This window comes from Vitis riparia, unplaced genomic scaffold (assembly GCF_004353265.1).
Source record: "Vitis riparia cultivar Riparia Gloire de Montpellier isolate 1030 unplaced genomic scaffold, EGFV_Vit.rip_1.0 scaffold504_pilon_pilon, whole genome shotgun sequence".
NCBI classification, from domain to species: Eukaryota; Viridiplantae; Streptophyta; class Magnoliopsida; order Vitales; family Vitaceae; genus Vitis; species Vitis riparia.
Genome location: NW_023269691.1, coordinates 216,218 through 236,891, shown reverse-complemented (window position 1 = coordinate 236,891; position 20,674 = coordinate 216,218). Strand labels below are relative to the sequence as shown.

The 20,674-nt window shown below is 32.8% G+C and overlaps 1 protein-coding gene across 2 annotated transcripts in view; it reads right to left on the bottom strand.

Moving 5' to 3' along the window:
• Window positions 1-10,646: 10,646 nt before the first annotated feature.
• LOC117909965 (DNA mismatch repair protein MLH1-like) overlaps window positions 10,647-20,674 on the bottom strand; it is a 30,696-nt gene continuing 20,668 nt past the window's right edge. Inside the window, exons 10-16 of one of the 2 annotated variants that reach the window (XM_034824010.1) lie at window positions 18,035-18,129; window positions 17,824-17,932; window positions 17,235-17,400; window positions 16,371-16,532; window positions 13,485-13,659; window positions 11,960-12,123; window positions 10,647-11,105 (exon numbers count right to left, since the gene is read on the bottom strand). In XM_034824010.1, coding sequence (XP_034679901.1) covers window positions 11,061-11,105; window positions 11,960-12,123; window positions 13,485-13,659; window positions 16,371-16,532; window positions 17,235-17,400; window positions 17,824-17,932; window positions 18,035-18,129 — 916 coding nt within the window. In that variant the 3' untranslated portion in view covers window positions 10,647-11,060. The remainder of the gene's footprint in view (window positions 11,106-11,959; window positions 12,124-13,484; window positions 13,660-16,370; window positions 16,533-17,234; window positions 17,401-17,823; window positions 17,933-18,034; window positions 18,130-20,674) is intronic. The other variant, XM_034824011.1, reaches the window with a different exon arrangement.

Here is a 20,674-nt window from a genome sequence, read left to right as displayed (position 1 = left end):
TTAAAAATTACTAGACTGATTAATGAATCCAACTCATTAAGTCTTATTTAATTTGGAATTTATTTACATATTAAAAAAATCTGGAAATTATGATTTTATGTAAAAGTGAAAACAATAGAATTATTCTAAACCAATTTTTGTTTATAAATTTTAATATTAATGAGTTTATTATTTAAGTTTTAATTTTTAAAAAAATTAATAGATTTATTAACAAATCCAATGGATTAAAGTAAAATAATAATAATTATATATATATAAAGTTAAAATAAGTTCTAGTTGGTCTCTAAAAATTGTTCTCTATTTCACTTTATTTTTAAAAATGAAAAACAAAGAATAACAACCAAAAAAATTCTATTTTTCTCAATATTTCATTCATTCTTGGAATCATCACATACTCCATATTTCTTTATCTTTTATGACATTAAGTTTTGACACTAAATTTGTTGTATTAAGGAGTCTTTCTATCTTTTACAATTAATAAGTATGAGTATATATATATATATATATATATATATATATATATATATATATATATATATATATATATATATATATATATACTCTTTATCTTTTATGACATTAAGTTTTGACACTAAATTTGTTGTATTAAGGAGTCTTTCTATCTTTTACAATTAATAAGTATGAGTATATATATATATATATAAAATGTATTTAACAAGATTATTAATTTAATACATTGACCCAAGTTGGGACTAGAAAATTTTATTTTTTAAGTCAAGTTATTAATTTATCAAACATTCATTTATTAAGATTTTATTGTATATATTTTATCATAAAGAATTAAATTTTTTAATAAATATATTTGGTCATATATACATTTACCATTATATACTATAATATTTAACCACAAAAATTAAATAAATAAATAAAAATGAGATTGAAGATTTTCATATATTTTATAATGAGTAAATATTATTATAATAGCATTTATTATTTTGCACTAATAAGGAAAAACGTATAAAATTTTAAAATTTATTTCTTACTTTTTACATAAATAGTTTTTTTTTTTCAATTTAAATTTTTCTTTTCTTTCATTTGCATAATAAGTATCATATTTTTACAAAGATTCTTTAATTTAATATTTTAGTTTTCTTTCATATCACATAACTACTACATTTTTCCATAGATTTTTTTACTTGAAAATCTCTCTACCTCTCTTCCTCTCTCTCTCTCTCTCTTTTAAATATATTTTTAAGAGATGATAATTTTCATAAACAGATAAGAATTGATAATTTTATGAAGTTTGTTTGAAATGTTTAATTTTTTTCAAAATTTAATCTTCATGGATACAACTATAGAAAATATCTTTGTTTGAGATAAAGGGATTAGCATACCTTTTTAACCATTAATTAGTTTATAAATTGGATGGTAAAACAAAATGGTCAAGAGTTCAAATAAAAAGAATTACAAGTTAATAGCATAATTATTAAAAGGTTCAAATGTCTTACCTATAAACCAAGATGAGTGTGGAGGTTTTACAATGACTTTAGAAATGGACCTAAGCTAATATATATATATATTCTAAAAGGTTAAAAAAATAAATTTTCATTATAAAATATTTTGCTTCAAAACTAGCTTCTTTGTTAAAGATATCTCCTTGGTGATGAAAATTTTCAAAAAAATATATATTAAGTTGGCCAATTTTTTTTTTTCCACAAAAATATCTCTTTAGCAACAAAATGGTAGGATCTAGCAACAAAAATTTGTTATTTTTTATGTTAATTTCTTTTTTCATAAAATGTTATTTCAATGATGCTTCAAATTTTGTCACCAATCACTTAATTTTCCATGATGAAATAAGATATTCGTAGAACATGACTATCAGTATGCAACAAACTTTTGTCTATAAACCTCATGACAAAAAAATTGTCACATCGCACAAATTCTAATAAATTATTGTCTATTTATGATGAATACTTTTGTAGTAAAAATTGATATATGTTGTAGTGATAAGACTTTCTATAACATTTTACATGTTCCATATTTTTACTAAACAGTTGCTAACTCTTGCTAGAATTTCGACTATTGTTATATTTCCTTCAAACTTTTCGGATAGTCATTTAGGGATCTTTGTCAATTACAAATTACAATTGCTTAATTTTTGTAATATCTCCTCTCAATCATTATTTAACAAATATGAAATTAGATATAAATAATATAATGCATGATAGAAAGAGTAATAATAATTAAAATCTCAAAAATGTAAAAAGTAATAATAATTAATTATAATCATTATGCAATGTTTAATATTTTTACTATCATAACCTCATCAAAGCAGCACAAGCACTTAAATGCCCGAAGACTTTGTGGAGCAAACTTGGCATATTACTCCATCCAACAACTTGGTCAAGTCCTTGGCCTGTGAATGATCATGAAGATCAAAAGCAAAGTAGAGAAAAATGTGTAGTAGTAGGTCCAAGCTTATCTTTGCTTGTTTTAGGACATGGGACACATGGCCTTTGTGTCACATTTAGTAGGACCATAATTGATTCCATGCTCTATGTAATTATTCTTATGCATGTAAATTTATAAGTAATAAAAACATAAAGAAGAAGAGATCATCTTTTTAGATCTCAATTCTTTAGCACTATATGTAGGAGAAACAACTTATAAATTAATCAAGAATGCTACTTTCAATTATGGAAGAGATGGCATAAGAAAAGGGGATCTCACTTTACAGTAATTAAGAAAGTGAGTGGAAAAGTTGCACAAACAATTAGATCAATGAATCAAGATCCTAACATAGCATAATGATATGCTAACTTAAGACAACAAGGAACTACGAGCTCAACTATTAGGGCAACATTCCCTTATGTATGACCTTTGTCACACCTATACCACTACTTCTTGTGGGATCATAACAAGCATATCTACCCCCCTCAAATGAAGAAGATAAGTTTGTCAAGAATAGTTCAATGTGTTCCTATCGAGAGAAAGGTGCCTTAGAGTTACGATTAGATGAGCTAAATGCTTGAAATGACTTAATAAAAAAAAGACCTTGTCACAAAATGCTAATAGAATGATTCAAGGGCTCATAGGCACTTTATTTACTCCTCATATCTTACTGGCTAACACTTTACCATGATTTATTTTCCAAAATTTCATGTTTATGATGGGATAGGTGACCCAGTGGATCACTTGATGTATTCTTAATAATTTATGATTCTCATACAAGACAATGATTCACTCTTGTGCAAAACTTTTCCTCAAGCTTGCAAGGGTCAATGCTTAGATGGTTCCATAGCTTATCCAATGGCTCCATCCATTTTTTATCTAATATCTATACAATATTCATTTTATATCACAAGACAAAACTTTGCTTAATGTTAGGATAGAAGATGGAGAGAGTTGTAGAAAATATGTGTCACTTTGGTGTTGTCTTAACTCAATCGGAGTGTTATAATGATGCTACTCTAAGAATAGCCTTTAAAAGAGGGTTGTTGTCTAATTTTGTTCTCTAAAAATGTTTGCATAAGAAGAAGCCAACAAGTAAAAAGGATCCCTTTACAAAGGTATACAAGTATTCAACTTTAGAGGATGATCAATGTTCTTATAAAAACTCTGAATTTTTCATCGTTGCTAGTGAATAAAAGAGGAAGAAACCTTTCAAGGAGAGGGATCATAGTCTAATAAGAAATATTATCAAGAAAGGGGATCTTAAGCTTCTTTTTTTGAAGACCAAAAACCTAAGAGATGGGTTTCTAAAACAACCTTTACAAAGGTTATTGCTCCATATGCCCCAATATAATGAATGTTGTCTTGTCTACATCACCTAGATCCATTGTGATTTGGTTATGACTAGAGTACACATGTCAAAAAGATAATCGTTGACACTTCGTTGTTGAATCAACATGTTGGTCAATTCGTGGAATCATGAAGTAATCTTTTGGCCATGATTTTTTTACACCCCTTATGCATAACCTTTACAAAGTTATAACCCTTTATGCAAAGTGATGTGAAGAAGACAACTTTCACATTCCTAGATGCCCAAAAAAATGTTTTTTCTTGTAACAACATCTAGACTTATATAATGCAAGTGCAACCTATCAAAAGATGGTTTCCATAATGTTTTCAAATTTGTTGGAGAAAAATAAAGGCTTATATCGATGAAAAATTGGTTAAAACTAGAGGACCCTATTGAGATCTCCAAAAGAGTTTTGATGTAACGATGAAATTTAGGATGAAGTTTAATCGAAATAAGTGTGCCGATTAATTGTCTAGATTGTAGATCAAGAAAGGTTTATATCAAAATGTATGAATCGATGTTTTCCATTTTATAAGTTACAAAAATAAAATAAAAAATAAAAAAAATTGTATGGATCATGGATGGAAGAAAGAATAAAGGCTTTTTGACATGTGAAATATTACTTGAGATCTTTGCTAACTCTATCTTTCTTTAGAGTTGAAGATGAAATAATCTTATGCTTAGAGGCATCAAAGACTACTATCAACACCCCTTTAATGAAGTATCAAAGCCAAACATACATGCCAATGTATTATGTCAATCAATTTAGCAACTCTAAAACAAGATATTTTCCCATAGAAAAATTAGTATTTCCCTTAATAATCATCTTGAGAAAGTTAAGACTATATTGTTATGCTTATGATATAATTGTGTTATCAGATTATTCATTTAGGGTAGTTGTTGGTGTTGAGCTAACTAGATTCAGGTTCGTCCTACTTCACTGGAGTCAGACAAACTTCTTCTTTACACAGAAGGATGTTCGAATAGGTGGTCCGACCACACTCCTCTGAAGCTTAAGTCATAAATCACTAAGGATAACTCTTAACTATTTTTTGTGGGAGAGGATGAGCATGTGTAACTTGTTTGTACTTCTTAAGGGGTTTATGTGAAACCAAGGTTTGGTTAATCTTGATTTTGATGATAACAAAATAAGGTTTAGAACTAATGATCATATTTCAAATGTGATTAGGCAAGACAACTTCCAAAGTGGCAATCCAAAGACAAATCAAGTAAAGGAGAAATCATGAAGAAGAAGACCACCTCAAAGAGAAGAGTTTTTCAAGACCAAAGCTTCTTAAGATCTCTTTGTAAGGTTGTTGGTGCACTAGGACTTTCATGCATTTCATTCTTTATTTATGCACCAAAGTCATCCAAGAGTAATATTGTTTTAAATATCTTAAGAATTTGATGATTTCATGATTTCAACTAAAACCTTGTGTTAAATGATTTTCAAACTTGTGTTAAAAGGTTTTAAGTTGAAAAATGTTGAGTGTTGAGCCAAAAATATGGCTCAACCGGTCGACCGGTTGTGCTTGTCCGGTCGAGGACCGGTTGTGCTCTTCCGGTCGAGGACCGGTTGAGGGAGGCTAAAAACTTTTTCTCTCTCCCAGTGGCCTTTTCTTCTCGGTCAAGGTTGAACCTCAACCGGTTGAGGTCCGATTGAAGCCCAACGGTCACTTTTCCTAACGGCTAGTCAACCGGTCGACCCCTAGCTCGACCGGTCGAATCTCCAACGGCTAGTATGACTTTTTTTCTTCTATAAAAAGGCTAAAAACTTCATTGTTTCAAAATAAAAAACCTTCTCAAATCATTCTTGATTATATTTGAGCTTTGGAAGAGTATTTTTGAGTGCACCATTATTCCAAAACTTGCATATCTTTAGTGCACCATTCAATCCTAGTTTTTCTTGTATCATTTGAGCTTAAAGTTCTTGTGCTAGGATTTTTGAGAGATCATTTTATTTGTAAATATTTGAGAGGAATTTTCTCAAGTGAGGGGTATCACTTGAGAGGTTGTTCAAGAGTGGGATAACTCTTGAGAAGTGTAAAGGGTGCTTGGAGCCAAAAGTCCAAGAGGGTGAATTGGAACCATAATCCAATTGTAAAGAGATTGGAAGCTTGGTTGAAGCTTCAAGATAGTGGAACCCTCACTCGGTTAGGAGATTGAGGAGAGTGGACGTAGGCAAGGAAGTGCCGAACCACTATAAACTCTCATGTTTGCACTCTCTCTTCCCTAACTCTTTTAAATTATATGCAATTGTGTTTATCTTGTTTATTATATATTTGCATATAATTGTCTCTTATTTTTGCATAGTTTAAATTTGTGAAAAAAGACCATCACCCTATTTACCCCCTCCCCTCTAGGGTGATTACCATAGTTTGGATTAGCCTCAAATTCCTAACAGTTTATATAGAGTTGATGACACCATCATTATAGTGATGATTATGCACTCTAGTATTTCTTGTAATGATGATTGCCCTTAGGGTGGAAATCGAGTCGTAATAGGACAGTCAACATCGTCACTGCTGCATGGACTGGGCAATCACATCAAGTAAGGGCTGTTGACTGGTTCCATTTGCTGATTGTCATGCCAAAATCTTAGACCATGTAGCTGACTATCCATTTAGCTTGCTAATGTCTGGGATTATGCGTAACAATTAATTGACATTGACTTTTGGGTGTAAATGGTGTCTAGTCCGTCGCTCAGACATCAGATGTCTAGTCAGCGCTTAGACATTAGGTGTCTAGGTCGGTGCTCAGACATCAAGCGTGATTAACCACACATGTTAGAAATCCTAAGGACTTGACTGGATTGATTTGCTCCTCTAAAATGTCCAGTCAGCTTGGTTTGTCCATTCCATCTGACATTATGGAAGAAGGAAAACTTCTCACTTCTGGTGTCAAATGGAGTTTATCTTAGTCCAGACGGAGTGATCCCAGACGGGTTATATGTTTGCCCTAGTCAACCAAAGGGTATTGAGTCTGGGAAGGACATGTGGAGGAAAGCTCCCCACAATAGTGATTCAAATCTCTAACACTTTATAGGGTAGTGATTCAAATCTCTAACACATTGGTAGACCCTAATAAGGCTTGGGGCATGTGCACCCCTCAATTTCCACCACCTGGCCCAAAATAAATAAATAAATAAATAAATAAATATCCCTTACATGTAAAAGTTTTTTGGGAAAATAAAAACCAAAATAGAAAATTTGCTCCCACTAAAAAATATAAATTTAATTTTAAAATTTTTAAAATAAAAAATAATGGTAACATAATATTATTGCCAAAAAAATTACTATTACCATTAATTTCTAATAGTATATTAAGATTGAACTAAAATTAAAAAATTTTAAAAAGTCTTATTTAATATTGTTGATACTTTTTTTTTTCTTGTTCATTCAATCTTTTTCCTTCTTATACTTACTTTTTATGATTGATTTAACTAAATCATAAAAATAATATTTGTTAAATTATTATTAACTAATATTTTTACTTGGAAGTAAGACTATAATGTGAGTTCATCTAAATCTAATCATTAGGCTACTAGTGTTTTAGTGATTTATTATATGAAATATAATTTTTAAGTAAAAGATTTTATATTTAATTATCTTATATTTAGTTATTAGAAAAAGAAAAAAATTAAAATATTGATTTGATATCTATGAAAATCTTAATCTCTACTTTTGAAAGCACATAGAAAAATATAGGCTTTTGAATGTGAGAACAAAGAATAAGATAAGTAGCAGAATAATAAGATCTAAAAAAGAGCACACCTCTTTTGTTTGAAAAATATCAAAATTTTAATTCTTTAAAATAATTTTAAAAGTTTTTGCTACAAATTAATTAAAATTATTGAAAATTTCTAATGATTTTTCTTTCTATTTTTTTTTAATTCTTTTGAAAATTTCCTTTAAATATTCATGATAACTTATATATATAAAATCTAAAACTCTTTTTTAAGTGTTTTTAGTACCATGATTGTTTAATTTAATATATTTTCATAATTAATATTTAAATTTTTTTAATAATAATATAAAATACCATTGATTTCGTTATAATTTATAAATGATGATTATAATAAAACATTCTTCTCAATGCTCCCCTTAACAAAAGTCTTTACCAAGTGATCAATAGAATTAAGAAACTTGATATACGATACAACCACCCAAAAAAAAAAAAAAAAACTTTATTTTATATTATAAATTATTTAAGTACTGTTAAGGCAAATTTATTTAATTATTTTATTAACTAATAATTTACATATTTATAATATGATGGGAGGCATTGTAGACTATATCCGACAGACAAATAATTAATTCAGGTAGTGCTTCATTTCTATGAAAAGATTGTCCCAAAAACTCAGGACAAAGGTAGGGTACTTTAATTCATTGGCAGTGCGTTACCTTTGAATGTGGTAAGTAGATGTAAGGTCTGTGTCAAAGACTCAGAAAATGGGTAGTTGGGGGTTGGTTTCTGGTCTGCAAAATAATTGCCGATCAGAACTTGCATCATTGAATTCTAATTCATCTTTGGTTTCCCTCTCTTCAAGGTTTTCAGGGCTTGGAAAAATGGTTCTCAACGAAGAAAAGAGGGGTGAGGAAAAGACAAAGATGGATGGAACATTCAAAAGTGTTAATTAATGTGGGTTGATAGTTAACTTTTATAAAAATTAAATTAATTCATAATTTAAAATATTTCAGAGTTTTTATTTTTGATGAAGGTGACAAATAATGAAAAGACCAATGATGAATATTAATTAATGTAGATATATACTTGTTTATGTTAGAAGGTCATATTTGTTTATAGATTATATTTTTAGTTTAAATTTTATTTTAAATAATTTTACCCTTTTTCTTTTTATTTTTAAAAGGAAAATGTAAAAATTTTAGGCATTGTTTGATAACTATTTTTTAAAATAATTCTAAAAAATAATATTTGAGAATAGTTTTTAAAAATTGTTATATAATATTTTGTAAAATAAAAGTTTGTTTGATAACTTAAAAAGATTTAAACTTATTTTTAATATTTTTAAATATGTTTTAAAAATAATTTTTATAATTAATAATTTATTTTTAATTATTTTATATGTATGTATAATTATTATTTAAAATGCTTAAAAATATTCTTTGAAAACATTTTGTTTTCGTTTTTAAAAATAGAAAACAAAATACAGCGGATTGATGTTTTCTTGTTTTTCTATTCTAGAATAGAATGGATACATATCATGATTTTATGCTTTTTAATTTGTTCACATGCTTTTGTTCCTATCCTAAGATCACAATGGCTTCAACTATAATTCTTTAAATTAAAATGTATTTCAAATATATTTGCATGCAAGAAGATGAAAAACTTTAAAATATAAGAAGTAAAAGTTTATATCATATTGAGTTTATCAAAATAAAATAATAAAAAAAATGCCTTTAATTTCAGAATTATGATTACAACAAGGACTCCTGAAAATCATTTTCCTTGCCACTCTGCTGTGAAAATGAGTCCCAACAAGAAAGTATGGATGAATCCAGAGGCAATGCTATAGTTACATAGCAATAAATTTTGAAATTCAGGTTGACCAAATTGGAAAAGCTCAATCAGAAGGAGGTGGGTTGGTGGCATTTTGTGGTGTGAAACATTAAATTACGTTTAGGCTACGTTTGTTCCATAAAATTTGTGGGAAAATACAAGATAAAGAAAATATAAAAAAAAAATAGAAAAAAAAAAAACAGAAGAAAAATAAAAAATAGATTAAAACTCGATTAATTATTTTTTTTTTGTTACTTCAAACTCATTTTATTTATTTTAACTCATTAATATAAAGATTAAATAATTTAAAAATACATAAGTTTATAATTAGCTTTAATTATATTTTATTTTCTTTTATATTTTTCATAAGACAATTAAATATAAAAAAATCATTTTCCTTTACATTTTTTTTCTTTCCTTAGTATTTTTCGAACCAAACATAACCTTAATTCTCCGATATGGATGTTGATATGGCAATGATCCTAGTCTTTCCAACACTAGTCCCCATTTTATTATTTCTTTTTTCGAAGTCAAGCATTTCGGAAATGGGGTTGTAGGGTCTCTTAATTGGAGGTCATTTTCCTTCTCAACCGTCCACCAAACACTTGGAAATTTAGACATAGGACTGAGGTTGACTAATATTGGTATTTAATCCAAAGGCTAAGAATAGAGTATATCTTTTCCACAAAGTTTAGAAGGATGTGATTTGTATTATATTAAGAATTCCCTCTTTTTCACTCAAGTCTTTTTTAATTGTTTATTTATTCAACTTAGAGTGGGACTTATATTCCAATGTCAAGAATTCAGGATTGGGTTGATAGTAAAATCAAAATTGTTTTTGATTATTAAGAAATATAAATTAGGGAAAAAATATTTATATAATTTTAAAAAAAACTATTTTAACAAACCTTTACTGAAAATGAATCAATCTTACAAGAACATTAAAAGTTTTTAGTGAAATCATTTTAAAATAGAGTGTCATCCAAACATATTGATTACTAGTAAAAAAAAAATCTATTTTAGATAGTAATTATCATAAATTTCACATCTTTTGAGTAATAATTATGTCTAAAATGCTCAATTGATATGTTGTTTTTACAAAGGGTTACCAACAATTTTTGCGAAAATGTTATTCCTCGTACAAAATTATTGTTCTTGGTGTCAATTCTCAAAATTTTAAATTGAAAAATTCCGGAAACCCAATGAGATTGATGCTAAGTGTCCATTTATTTGATTTATAGATAAAAGATTTGAAATGATTTTTTAACATAATGTTTTTTTAAGAGTTCAAGCCCATTTAAGTATTCTAGTTGTTTCCTACAATCACCTTTGCCTTTTCCAAGTCTATACTATGAATCTCTTGGTCTCACAAACAATTTCTAGATTAATCTAAAAAACTTAACATGATATCCATATATGACCATATGGAATTAAGCCTACTAATCTGGAATTAAGCCTACCGCTAATACAATAGCCTGGCTCAATTACCATCAAACAATAAGGTAAAATCTCCCAGAGATTTTTGGTTTTCCATTTTAAACAAAAGCCCATCTACAGAACATCCTATATACATGCTAGGAGAAGAAGATGGATGAGCAAAACCTCCCAGAATTGAATGATCATGCATTTTATAACCTCTTTTTCAGCACATTAACAAAGCAATTAAGTGGTCGATAGAGAGGCAAATCAAACTGCATGCTGAACCAGGTGGTGCCAAGATACTAGTCCATAGTTGCTTTGATTTCTCTAATAAGGTTGATCAGAGCTGTTTCAATCAACATCTTTCAAAGATCTTGTAAAGCTTCTCCAGTGAAGCTACCTACAGAGAGTGGGGAGCAGTCTCATGGTCACAAGCAAGGATATGATAATGTAACTCAAAATAAAAAGGAATGAAAATCAAACCATATAAGAAACCATGTATCTTTTACAGAAAATGCTTGCTGTGGACCAAACATGTTTCTAAACAAGACGAGTCAATTTAGATTTCTTCATGCACTTAAACAATAATATACTAGAAAGATATAGGTTATGTTTGTTTTCTGGAGAAATCTAAGGAAAAAACTGTTAAGGGAAATGGTCTTCCCATGTTTGGATATCATGGACAAAGGTAAGCAAAAAAATTACTATGGAAAAGAGGAGCAAAATGCTAAAAGATTTTTCTCCTCAATTTCCTTCAACAAAAAAGGTGAGGAAAGTACCCTAAAAAATTTAGAGCCTGTTTGGTTGCTATTTCCAAAAACTGTTTTCTGTTTTTGAAAACAGAAAACACTCAAAAACACATTTGGCAATTTTTACTTGATTTACATTCTCAACTTTTCTATGTACAGACAAATAAGAGAAAAAAATTACAATTTTTACTTTCCTTCTATTATTCCTGTCTATCTTCCTTCTCTCAGACCTTCAGAGAGCTAAACATAGTTATAATGTAACTGCTAGTCAAACAAGCAGATTTCTATTTTCTGGGAATTCTTAACCATCAGTAAAATCCAGATCCATAATGAGCAACATAGACTGTAGGGCAATGAGCTCCAAGGAGGGAACTTTTCAGATCTGTCCCTGAACAAGCCTTTTTGGAACTAATTAAAACTTCTAGGAGGTCGTTCTAGAGTGTCTTAATGATAACTAGGCACTAATACATCCCAGAAATATTTAACAGAATATTTTAACAGGTACCTGGACAAATGTTCCATCTGTAGCCATTGAAGTTGGTGGTTTGAAGAAGAGTCTCACAGCTGGAAATAAGACATGCTGGATAGACCACTCACGCTGGGCCCATGCATTTTCTGCCTCCGCAAGCAGTTCATGATCAATTTGTTCTTCAATTACAACATCATCCACTGAGAAAAAATAAAAAGCATGCTAAGGATAGGGGATTTGATGTAGCATTGTAGAGAGAAAAAGAATATGGGGTAAAGAAATTGAAGTAGAAGAGAGAAATTTCAAAGAAATTATGAATATTATTAGTCAAAATGTCTAAAGTATTTAGCATCACTGTGCCTATATAGATAGATAATCTTAACTCTACCAGGAACCTAGTTTTAATAATCCTAATGTAGGAAAAGGATAATTTTTATCCCATTTCATTTTTGAGAAAATGATACAGTGGTTATAGTGTATGATCCTACGAAGTTAGGAAACTAAATTATGATTAGAGGCACATGCAAATGCCAAGAGAGACCACTAACTAGCATGATCTGTTTGTTCTATTTCAGTTTTTACAGGCTGTTATAAAGGTTGTAGTTATTTTCAGACTTAAAAGTGGTGTTAAGCGCTGAGATTAAAAGGTCTTGAGACTACTCAACAGATTAATTGCAATCAGTTTTGTCATCAAATTTTAGAAAATCAGATTGTGAATCCTTATTGGCTCTCATAAACCCTCAGACCTCATTTTCCATGTTGTAACTTCTCAATTGTTATCTACTTTAGGTTTTATTTTATTTCTGGAATTCCTTCTAAGAAGCAGATTGCAACAAGACAGCAGATCTCATGCATTTTTCTGCATCGACCTTGATTTGCCACACCTCACACATGCATCTCTCATATACCACACATTATAAGACAACCATCTTTCTGTACCACATCAAAATGCTTTTCTTAAGGAAAAAAAAAACATGAGACTATCGTATAACGTCTAAAGCAAAGAGAGAGAACAGCAAACACCCTTGTCCAACATTTTCAATAGACAGAATAAGAATTACCAGTTATTTATAATAATAATAATAATGAAATAACAACAGCAACAACACAACCAGTACTTAAATAAGAATATTGGACATGTACTATCAAGTATAACCATCAGTATGAATGCTTGGTATTAACCCATCTGAAATTGAATATAAAATCATGGTAATTTATCCTGCATCTCCTTTGAAAAGCTACACTAAAGAAGGCAGGAAGCCATTACAATGTGCAATTGCTGTTTCTTGGATTATGGTAGCAGCAGATTGGTAAGACCTAGCCTTAGCATTTTATATGAAGTAGCTAAAAAATTTGAGTTTTCGCCCTTGACAATCTGTGAAGTTATCATTGCAACAAGCAATGGCACACCAAATAAGACAAGATGCAAAATAGAAGAAAGTCATCCCACAAAAAACACATGATACCACAGAGAAGCAATGAAGAACTAATTTTGTTCAAGTTATGAGGAAGAATGTATGACATGGGGGTTATAAAAATTCCAGCAGGTAAATTTCCATACCTAAACTATTGGAGGAATTTCCCTCATCCTGAGGATTCCTAGAGGATTGTCTCTTCTTGTAAAACTGAAAATTATCACCTGATGGGTTGGGCAATGTTGGAGGATGCAGAGCAAAAAAGTTTGCAAGAGCTGATGAAATTCCTTGAAAACAACTTTTTTCATTCTCCCAATCAATCTGCAACAATGAGCAAAAATAACAATTAGTAGAAAAATAATAAACGTCCACCAAAAGGAAGATAATAGAATTGGCATCCACTCACTTTGAGGATTTAGATTTGTAGGATAGTTCCATTATTTCAAAATATCATATGATGGCAATTTCAGCTATCATGACTTTAGAAAGCAAATAACCAGAATATTCAGCTATCACCATTTTAAAGGTGATGAATGACTCACATCATAAGACTGATAGTGACAACCCATTTTGTTGGAATTAAATGACTACCAACAAGCATATTAGTAACATGTATACCCATTATTTGACTTGTTTTCTAGAGGTTTCAACCACTGTAAAATTGATGAGGTTTTACATGGTTTCATCAGAAAATGAGATTAAAATCTAATCTAGAAAATGATTAAATCATTATGTTGCATGTCACAATACTATCTAGTGGGCAATACATTGGATTGCCACAGCCCAGTCAACAGGTTATACCTTAATCCCAACAAAATTCCACTAATATTGGGTCTCCAATCACCAGGATCAGATAGAAGACTACAAAAGCACTGTGTTACACCATTAACCTTAATCCTAGCTAAAAAATTTCTTCTTCTGAGAGCATTGCCATTTTATGAAAGAATTTAGTGTTCCTATCCCCTTCCCTCAACAAAATTTCTCTGAACTTCTGTCTCCAAGATGCCACTTCCAACAAGGCCCACTGCTGGAAACTCTTCCCCACCAGCCCTTCTAGCTTCAATTTCCTCCGCATTCAGAACTACTACCCTTTCTTCAGCATCCCAAAAGCCCACCTTATTCAAGGCCATCTCCTTTCTAATAGAAACATTATCAAACACATCATCTTTCCACACCTTTAAATTAGCATTCAGAGCCTTCAACTTGGCTGCAGGGATATAGCTATAAGTCCCATTGAACCTGTAGCCTATCCACCAACTCCTTAGCAAGTCTCCAAAACCATCCACTTTAAATTATATATTTTCAAGTCTAAAAGGTGATTTACCCCTCCTATCCCTCCCTGTCAAGCAGAACTAACAAGTGGTCTGACATTGGCTTAGGTAAAACACTTTGCAAAAGACTGTTGAAACGACGTTCCCATTTTTCAAACACTAAGAAGCAGTCTAGACACGAATGAGATCGATTATTCTCACCTTCACACAAAGTAAAGGAGCCCCCCCCCCCCCCCCCCCCCCCCCCCCCCCCCCCCCCCCCCCGCGTTAACAGAATATCACGCAAGTGCAACTGCTCAATTATATATGGAAAGTGTCTTATGGTTGCTGTTATTCTGTCACTATATCTTCTTTCCCCGGTAAATCTGACTACATTAAAGTCACCTCCAAAACACCAAGGATCATCCCACACACCCCTAATGTCCCCCAATTCAGCCTCACAGCATCTGAATCAACAACAAATTGAAAACACACCCACTTCCATTTCCACCAACTCCAGAAGTCTATTATCCCAGAAAGCTGGACATCTTCCTCCTCCCAAGCTCCCCACTAGCTCCATAGATATCCTATTAACTTTTGTTTCATAAAGACACACCAAGTCCGCCTTTTGAGTCCTAATTAAGGACTTGATGACAATCCATTTTTCCTTGCTGTTGACCCCCCTTACATTCAAGGATAGGATTCTCACTTTCATTGGTCCACCAGCACTAAGTCCCAGCTCCTCCTTCCACAACTACCTTCCTTCCTTCTTACTCCCCTGTAATTTATAGAGCCTTCTAGTTGTCAAAGCTCTCTTTTTGTTTTTTGAAAACCTTGCCCTTATTTTTTGCCTTTTCCTCAGTTTTCTTTCTTTTTCGTCCATCTAACTTCCTTTTGAGGGCTAAGATCTCCTTCTCGAAACCATCAATTGACATGCCCAAAAATCTACTGAAGCCAACTAGCTTGGAAGAACATCACTCCTCCCTGGAACAAAGCTCACTTGGTCCTTCTCCCGTAGACGACTTCTCCCGCATCTCCTTTCCCAAACTAGAAGCTCATCTGGTATCAGGGAAATCCACTATCCACAAAGCCAAGAGGTGAGGACCTCTCAACCTCAACCGAAATAACAACTCCACCCACTAAGCAAAGAGAAGAAGAAGAGCAAGGCCCCAACCTCGGAGGAGATTCAAAGCTTTGAAACACACTCAAGCCAAAAACCCTCTTGGGAGCAAAGTGCGCCGGATCTGCCAAGGGGGACACCCACCATCTTGAAGGGACACACTGTCACCCAACCCAATAAGACAGATCCTTTGCCACAACACTTTGCGAGAGACACCCCATGCTGAGAGGCCTCAGCACATCTACCAATGACCTTGGCCACTTTAACAGCTATACCATCAACTGGGTCTAAAGAGAGCCTACATTGCACTCTAAAGCCCAGCCCAATCATCTTCCTTTTCACCTTTTTTTCACTACAGCTAATATTGCCTTTCCCATGATACATGATCTGTTGATAAGTGATAGTGGAACTTGTTTCTTCTTTTTATCAACAGATATTTTATCTTGAAGTTCCTCAGATTCTCCAGTCAGGAAACTAAAGTTCATGTAACTCAAGAGGAGAGAAAGCTAAAAAGAAGTGTGTTGGTGTGTTTGACAAACCTGATTTTCAATGTAGAAACATGATCATGGATCACAAGTTCATAACATGATAAGTGAAAAACATACAGAGAGGTAAAAAAAAAAAAAAGAACATAAGAATCATCAATAGAGTTCAAAACCTACATCATTGCCCAAACATAGTATAAATTCTGGGACGCGGTCCATGTCAGGTGTGTACTGGTCAAGTACGACAGGAAGCCTAGATAAATTCCCATCTAGATCAATGCTAAGGCTGAAATACTCATTTAGCATTTCTGATTTTTGCTTGAGTAGTTCCATGTTCATCTGGGGGAAAAAAAGAACAATTATATTAGTTGAAAAGAAAAAGTTATTTGAAGGCATCTTACACTTATCTAATTTAATATAATGCCATTTGTTTAAGAGAAATGAAGATTTATGGTGTGAATAATAAAGAGATCAAAGAATATTGACACTCAAAAAAAAAAAAAAAGTGTCATAATCAATAGATATCAGGAAAGAAGAGCTTTTCATTTTTGAATGCTGAAGAGGACATGAGAGAGACCCTTTTGAGAAGCATGTATTAAAAGAATGTCATATTGAGGTTATAGTTGTCAATATCTCAAAAGAGACAATATTACACACACACACATGCATCCATGTGAAAAGAATTCATAATATTGCATTTTGATTAGCATCCTACAATACCTATGTTATAGATACAATAGCTAAGATGCGACATTGTTGTTAAGGCACTTTAAAATAAAGAACTGACAGGCTCTCTTATATTTGGTTTTGCACCTTTTGCAGTTAATCATATTTTAGGTCTTTCTTTTTCTTTTGAAAAAAAAGGTAAAAAACAGCCATTATTTCTCAGCACATGGCACAACTAACTTTCAATTGTCATGAGTCATGAAAATATGAGAATGAACATTCAAAATGGTTCCGTAAACTCAATAGAAAAATAAAATAAAATGAAAGATACAATATACACCAAACATAAACCAATCTAAAGTAAAGACATTTTACTTCTGCAATCTTCTCTTTCAAGTCATCATTCTCATCGCATTGTTGATCTAAATCCTCCTCTTTCAGAGCCAGCATAATTAATTCTTTCAAGGGAACAGGATTGCTTATTTGTATAGCATTAAAATGGGCAAACCGGCACAGAACTTGCTGATACATGAGCTCTTTGCTGTGAAGACATGAAAAAATGGGAAAAGAAAAAATCAAATAGCTGACACAAGTAATCATTTAACTCAGGGAAGAAAAAACTGCAAGATCAACCAGCCCGTGCTTCCAAGATCAACCATAACCAGTTAACAAAGAAAGAAAGATTGACTTTAGTTAATTTTTTAGAATTACTAGTGTAAAATATTTTGCAGAAAAGAATCCCATTGTGACTTATTGAAGGGAGAAGCTAATCCTCAGGAATTAGTAATTTCAATGGGTCAGTTTTACAAAGAAGTATCCCATTATGAGAGAGAGAGAGAGAGAGAGGGAAATACATGCAGAAACACAGACACTATCAGAAACAAGTAAATCAAAAGCAAGCCAACTAAAGAAATATTAAAAGGCGCTCAGAACATTAATTGCAAAGTTTTAATAGAACTATTACCTCAAGTTTACCACATTTACAAGATATAGGTGAGTATTATGCTGAAGCAATGCAAAAACATCATCTGCCATTCCAATATATGTGCAGTATTTTATAATGTCCTGCAGACCTACACAAGAATATGTCATTAGAAGCATTTGACACATTTATATAACTCTAAGAATTGGTTTCACTATCAAGAAGTTTTATGGAAAAAAAAAAAACCATTTACCAGAATGAGAATTTCCTTCAATCTCTGAAACAAGCTCCTGAATGCTAGTAAGATCAGCAGTTTCCTTTGGGTTCCTTCTTTGTCTAACAGAAGACCTGCACCATGAGTTTTTGTGTAAGAATAGAGAGCAACAAAAAAATGTGCACATACAAATCAAGAATGGACAAAAAAAATATCAGGGAGCCTCAAGCTCAATTAAACAAATTCACAACTAAATAGAAAATTTCCCAAAAGAAATAACGGGGGTGAACTAACCCAACATCCAAATGTTACAAGAATGAAGAAATACCAAGAATAAGATCAAGTCCAGAAAAACACAACACACAGATCATCTCTCCAATACAACAAATACTTGCTCACAGGTATAATCTCACTAGCATACAAGATCACTTTTAATCTGGAGATAGCTTCAAAAGACAGGAGCATGTAACTAAGGAATGACAACTGAGCATCACTTGCACCAAAGGATGTGTCATCAGCAAACAAGTTGAAAATCTGAATAGCTAAGCCCTCCCTTCTCCCAATCTTAAAGACTTGGAATATAACCTCTTTACATAGCCCTAGTTAACAGTAGCACTCAGATTCAACCGCTAGAAGAAAGGATAAGGAGAAAGCAATTTCCCTACTGGAGACCTCTACAGCTTTGTCCATTCACTAACAGTGAGGACTTGACCACAGGGGTACAGAACTTAATCCAACAATGCACTTCTTGTAAGGTAGAATGCTCAAGGTCTTTGCTGCCAACTCATTTCCTCAAAATCTGCTACTCACCTGAATTTCTCCAAAGCTAGATTTCTCAAAACCAGCTCCTCTTCAACTAAAGCCCCATCTCCTTCCTTCAAATTTGGTTGTTTAATTTGATCTTGTTGAAAGAGAGAGAGAGAAAACCTTAATTCTCATTCATATGATTAACTTCTTGTTGAATATCATTCGTGGATAATCCTTTAGCCTGAGTCCAAAATTTAAAGCAAGTTTTGTAGGCACGAAGATGATGTAAAATTTTGGGATCAACAAATTGCCATAATACGCTACATAATTGTGCATCGATTTTCTTCCATTGCACTTTGTCAACATCGGGTATAGCATCCTCAGGTGTAACAAGATGATCCTCATAACCATGTCCCATAAACCAGAGTTCCACGGACGCTGACCAGGAGAGATAATTCTCACTACCAATCAATTTTTCCGATGTGATAGTAGGAGATCCAGAGATGACGGATGTAAAAATAGGATTTTTAGTCGCCATATCCACTTCACCTGAGATTGAATTAGGTTTGGATTGAAGAGAGCCCTAAAGGGAGGACGGATCACAGCTGTGGAAGAAGAACCTGATATGTCGGGACCCAAACAAAGGAGAAAAGTGACTGGAGATGAAGAAGAGGTCTTCCCAAGGCACACACAGGTCTTGGCCAAGGAAGGAAGCTGCCGTCGGGGGTCGGAGAGCTGCCGTTGGAGGCTGAAATGCCAAAAAAATGGAGAAGCGGGGTTCGGAGAGGACTGACGAAGGCGTAGAAGTGCAAGATGGCATTGGACTAGCCTACTGGTAGAAGCTCGGCACTAGAAAGTGGGCCACGCGCCCTCACGCGCTAGCACGTGGGATTCAGGCCGCCGGAGAAAAACGGCACGTGGGAGGTGCGTGGATCGGATTTTGGCTCCGGTGCTTTGAGAAAAGTTGCGGATCTCCTCTTTGCGCTCTGGTCAATGTCGGAAAATATCGCCTGAAAAAAGTCGCCGGAAAATTTCGCCGGAAAAATGTTGACGGCGATGAGGGTTTTCTGACCACGATATGGCTAACCGAAAAGCTTTGGGAGATGGGAAAGGTGACCGGAATGAAACACGGTCACTGGACGGATTCCCGGAATTAATTACACGGGTAAACCAGAAAGAATAAAGTTTTCTCCCTTAGCTTTGATACCATGTTGAAAGAGAGAGAGAGAGAGAAAACCTTAATTCTCATTCATATGATTAACTTCGTACAATAGAGAAATATATATACAAGGTTAGGTTGAACTAACTACCATATATGTGACCTATATTAAGAAAGGAAAGAAAGATTGTACACTATAAATACATTATATTCAACAGATCCAAATCATCCACTACAGAAAGATAACTCCAAACAATTCTCTACACTTTCTAAAGATACTCTTTTATAGCCCTCAATTTACTAGCCAAAATAGAAGTAGCTCCCTTCTCTCCCCCACCCCTCCCCTTCCCCACTGGAGTAATAAAAAATTCATCTAGCTGACAAACTAAGAACCACATTTGAAAATGGTCTTCCCAAGCAAAAGAGGAAGGAACCAGTAGACTTGCAACCCACACTCTTGACCCTTTATCTAGGGTGCTTAACCCAAATCTCACTACTCAGGCCCAAATTAGATCCTAGGCAAGAACCTGCCACCCCTGCACTTGGAGCAAAGCCACCTCAATGTTACAAGGACATGCCACACCACCTTGGGCTGAAAGTCACCAATCTCTAAAACCAATCCTTTAAATTCATGTCCAAGGAAAGACCAGTTTGAACCTCTACCTTTCTTGTGGGCTAGGTCACCCCACCATAGGCCTAGAAACACTAAATCCCACACTCTCCTTTTTCAAATTAAAAGAAGAATTCTCAGTTGGTAGGCTCTACTGCAACAG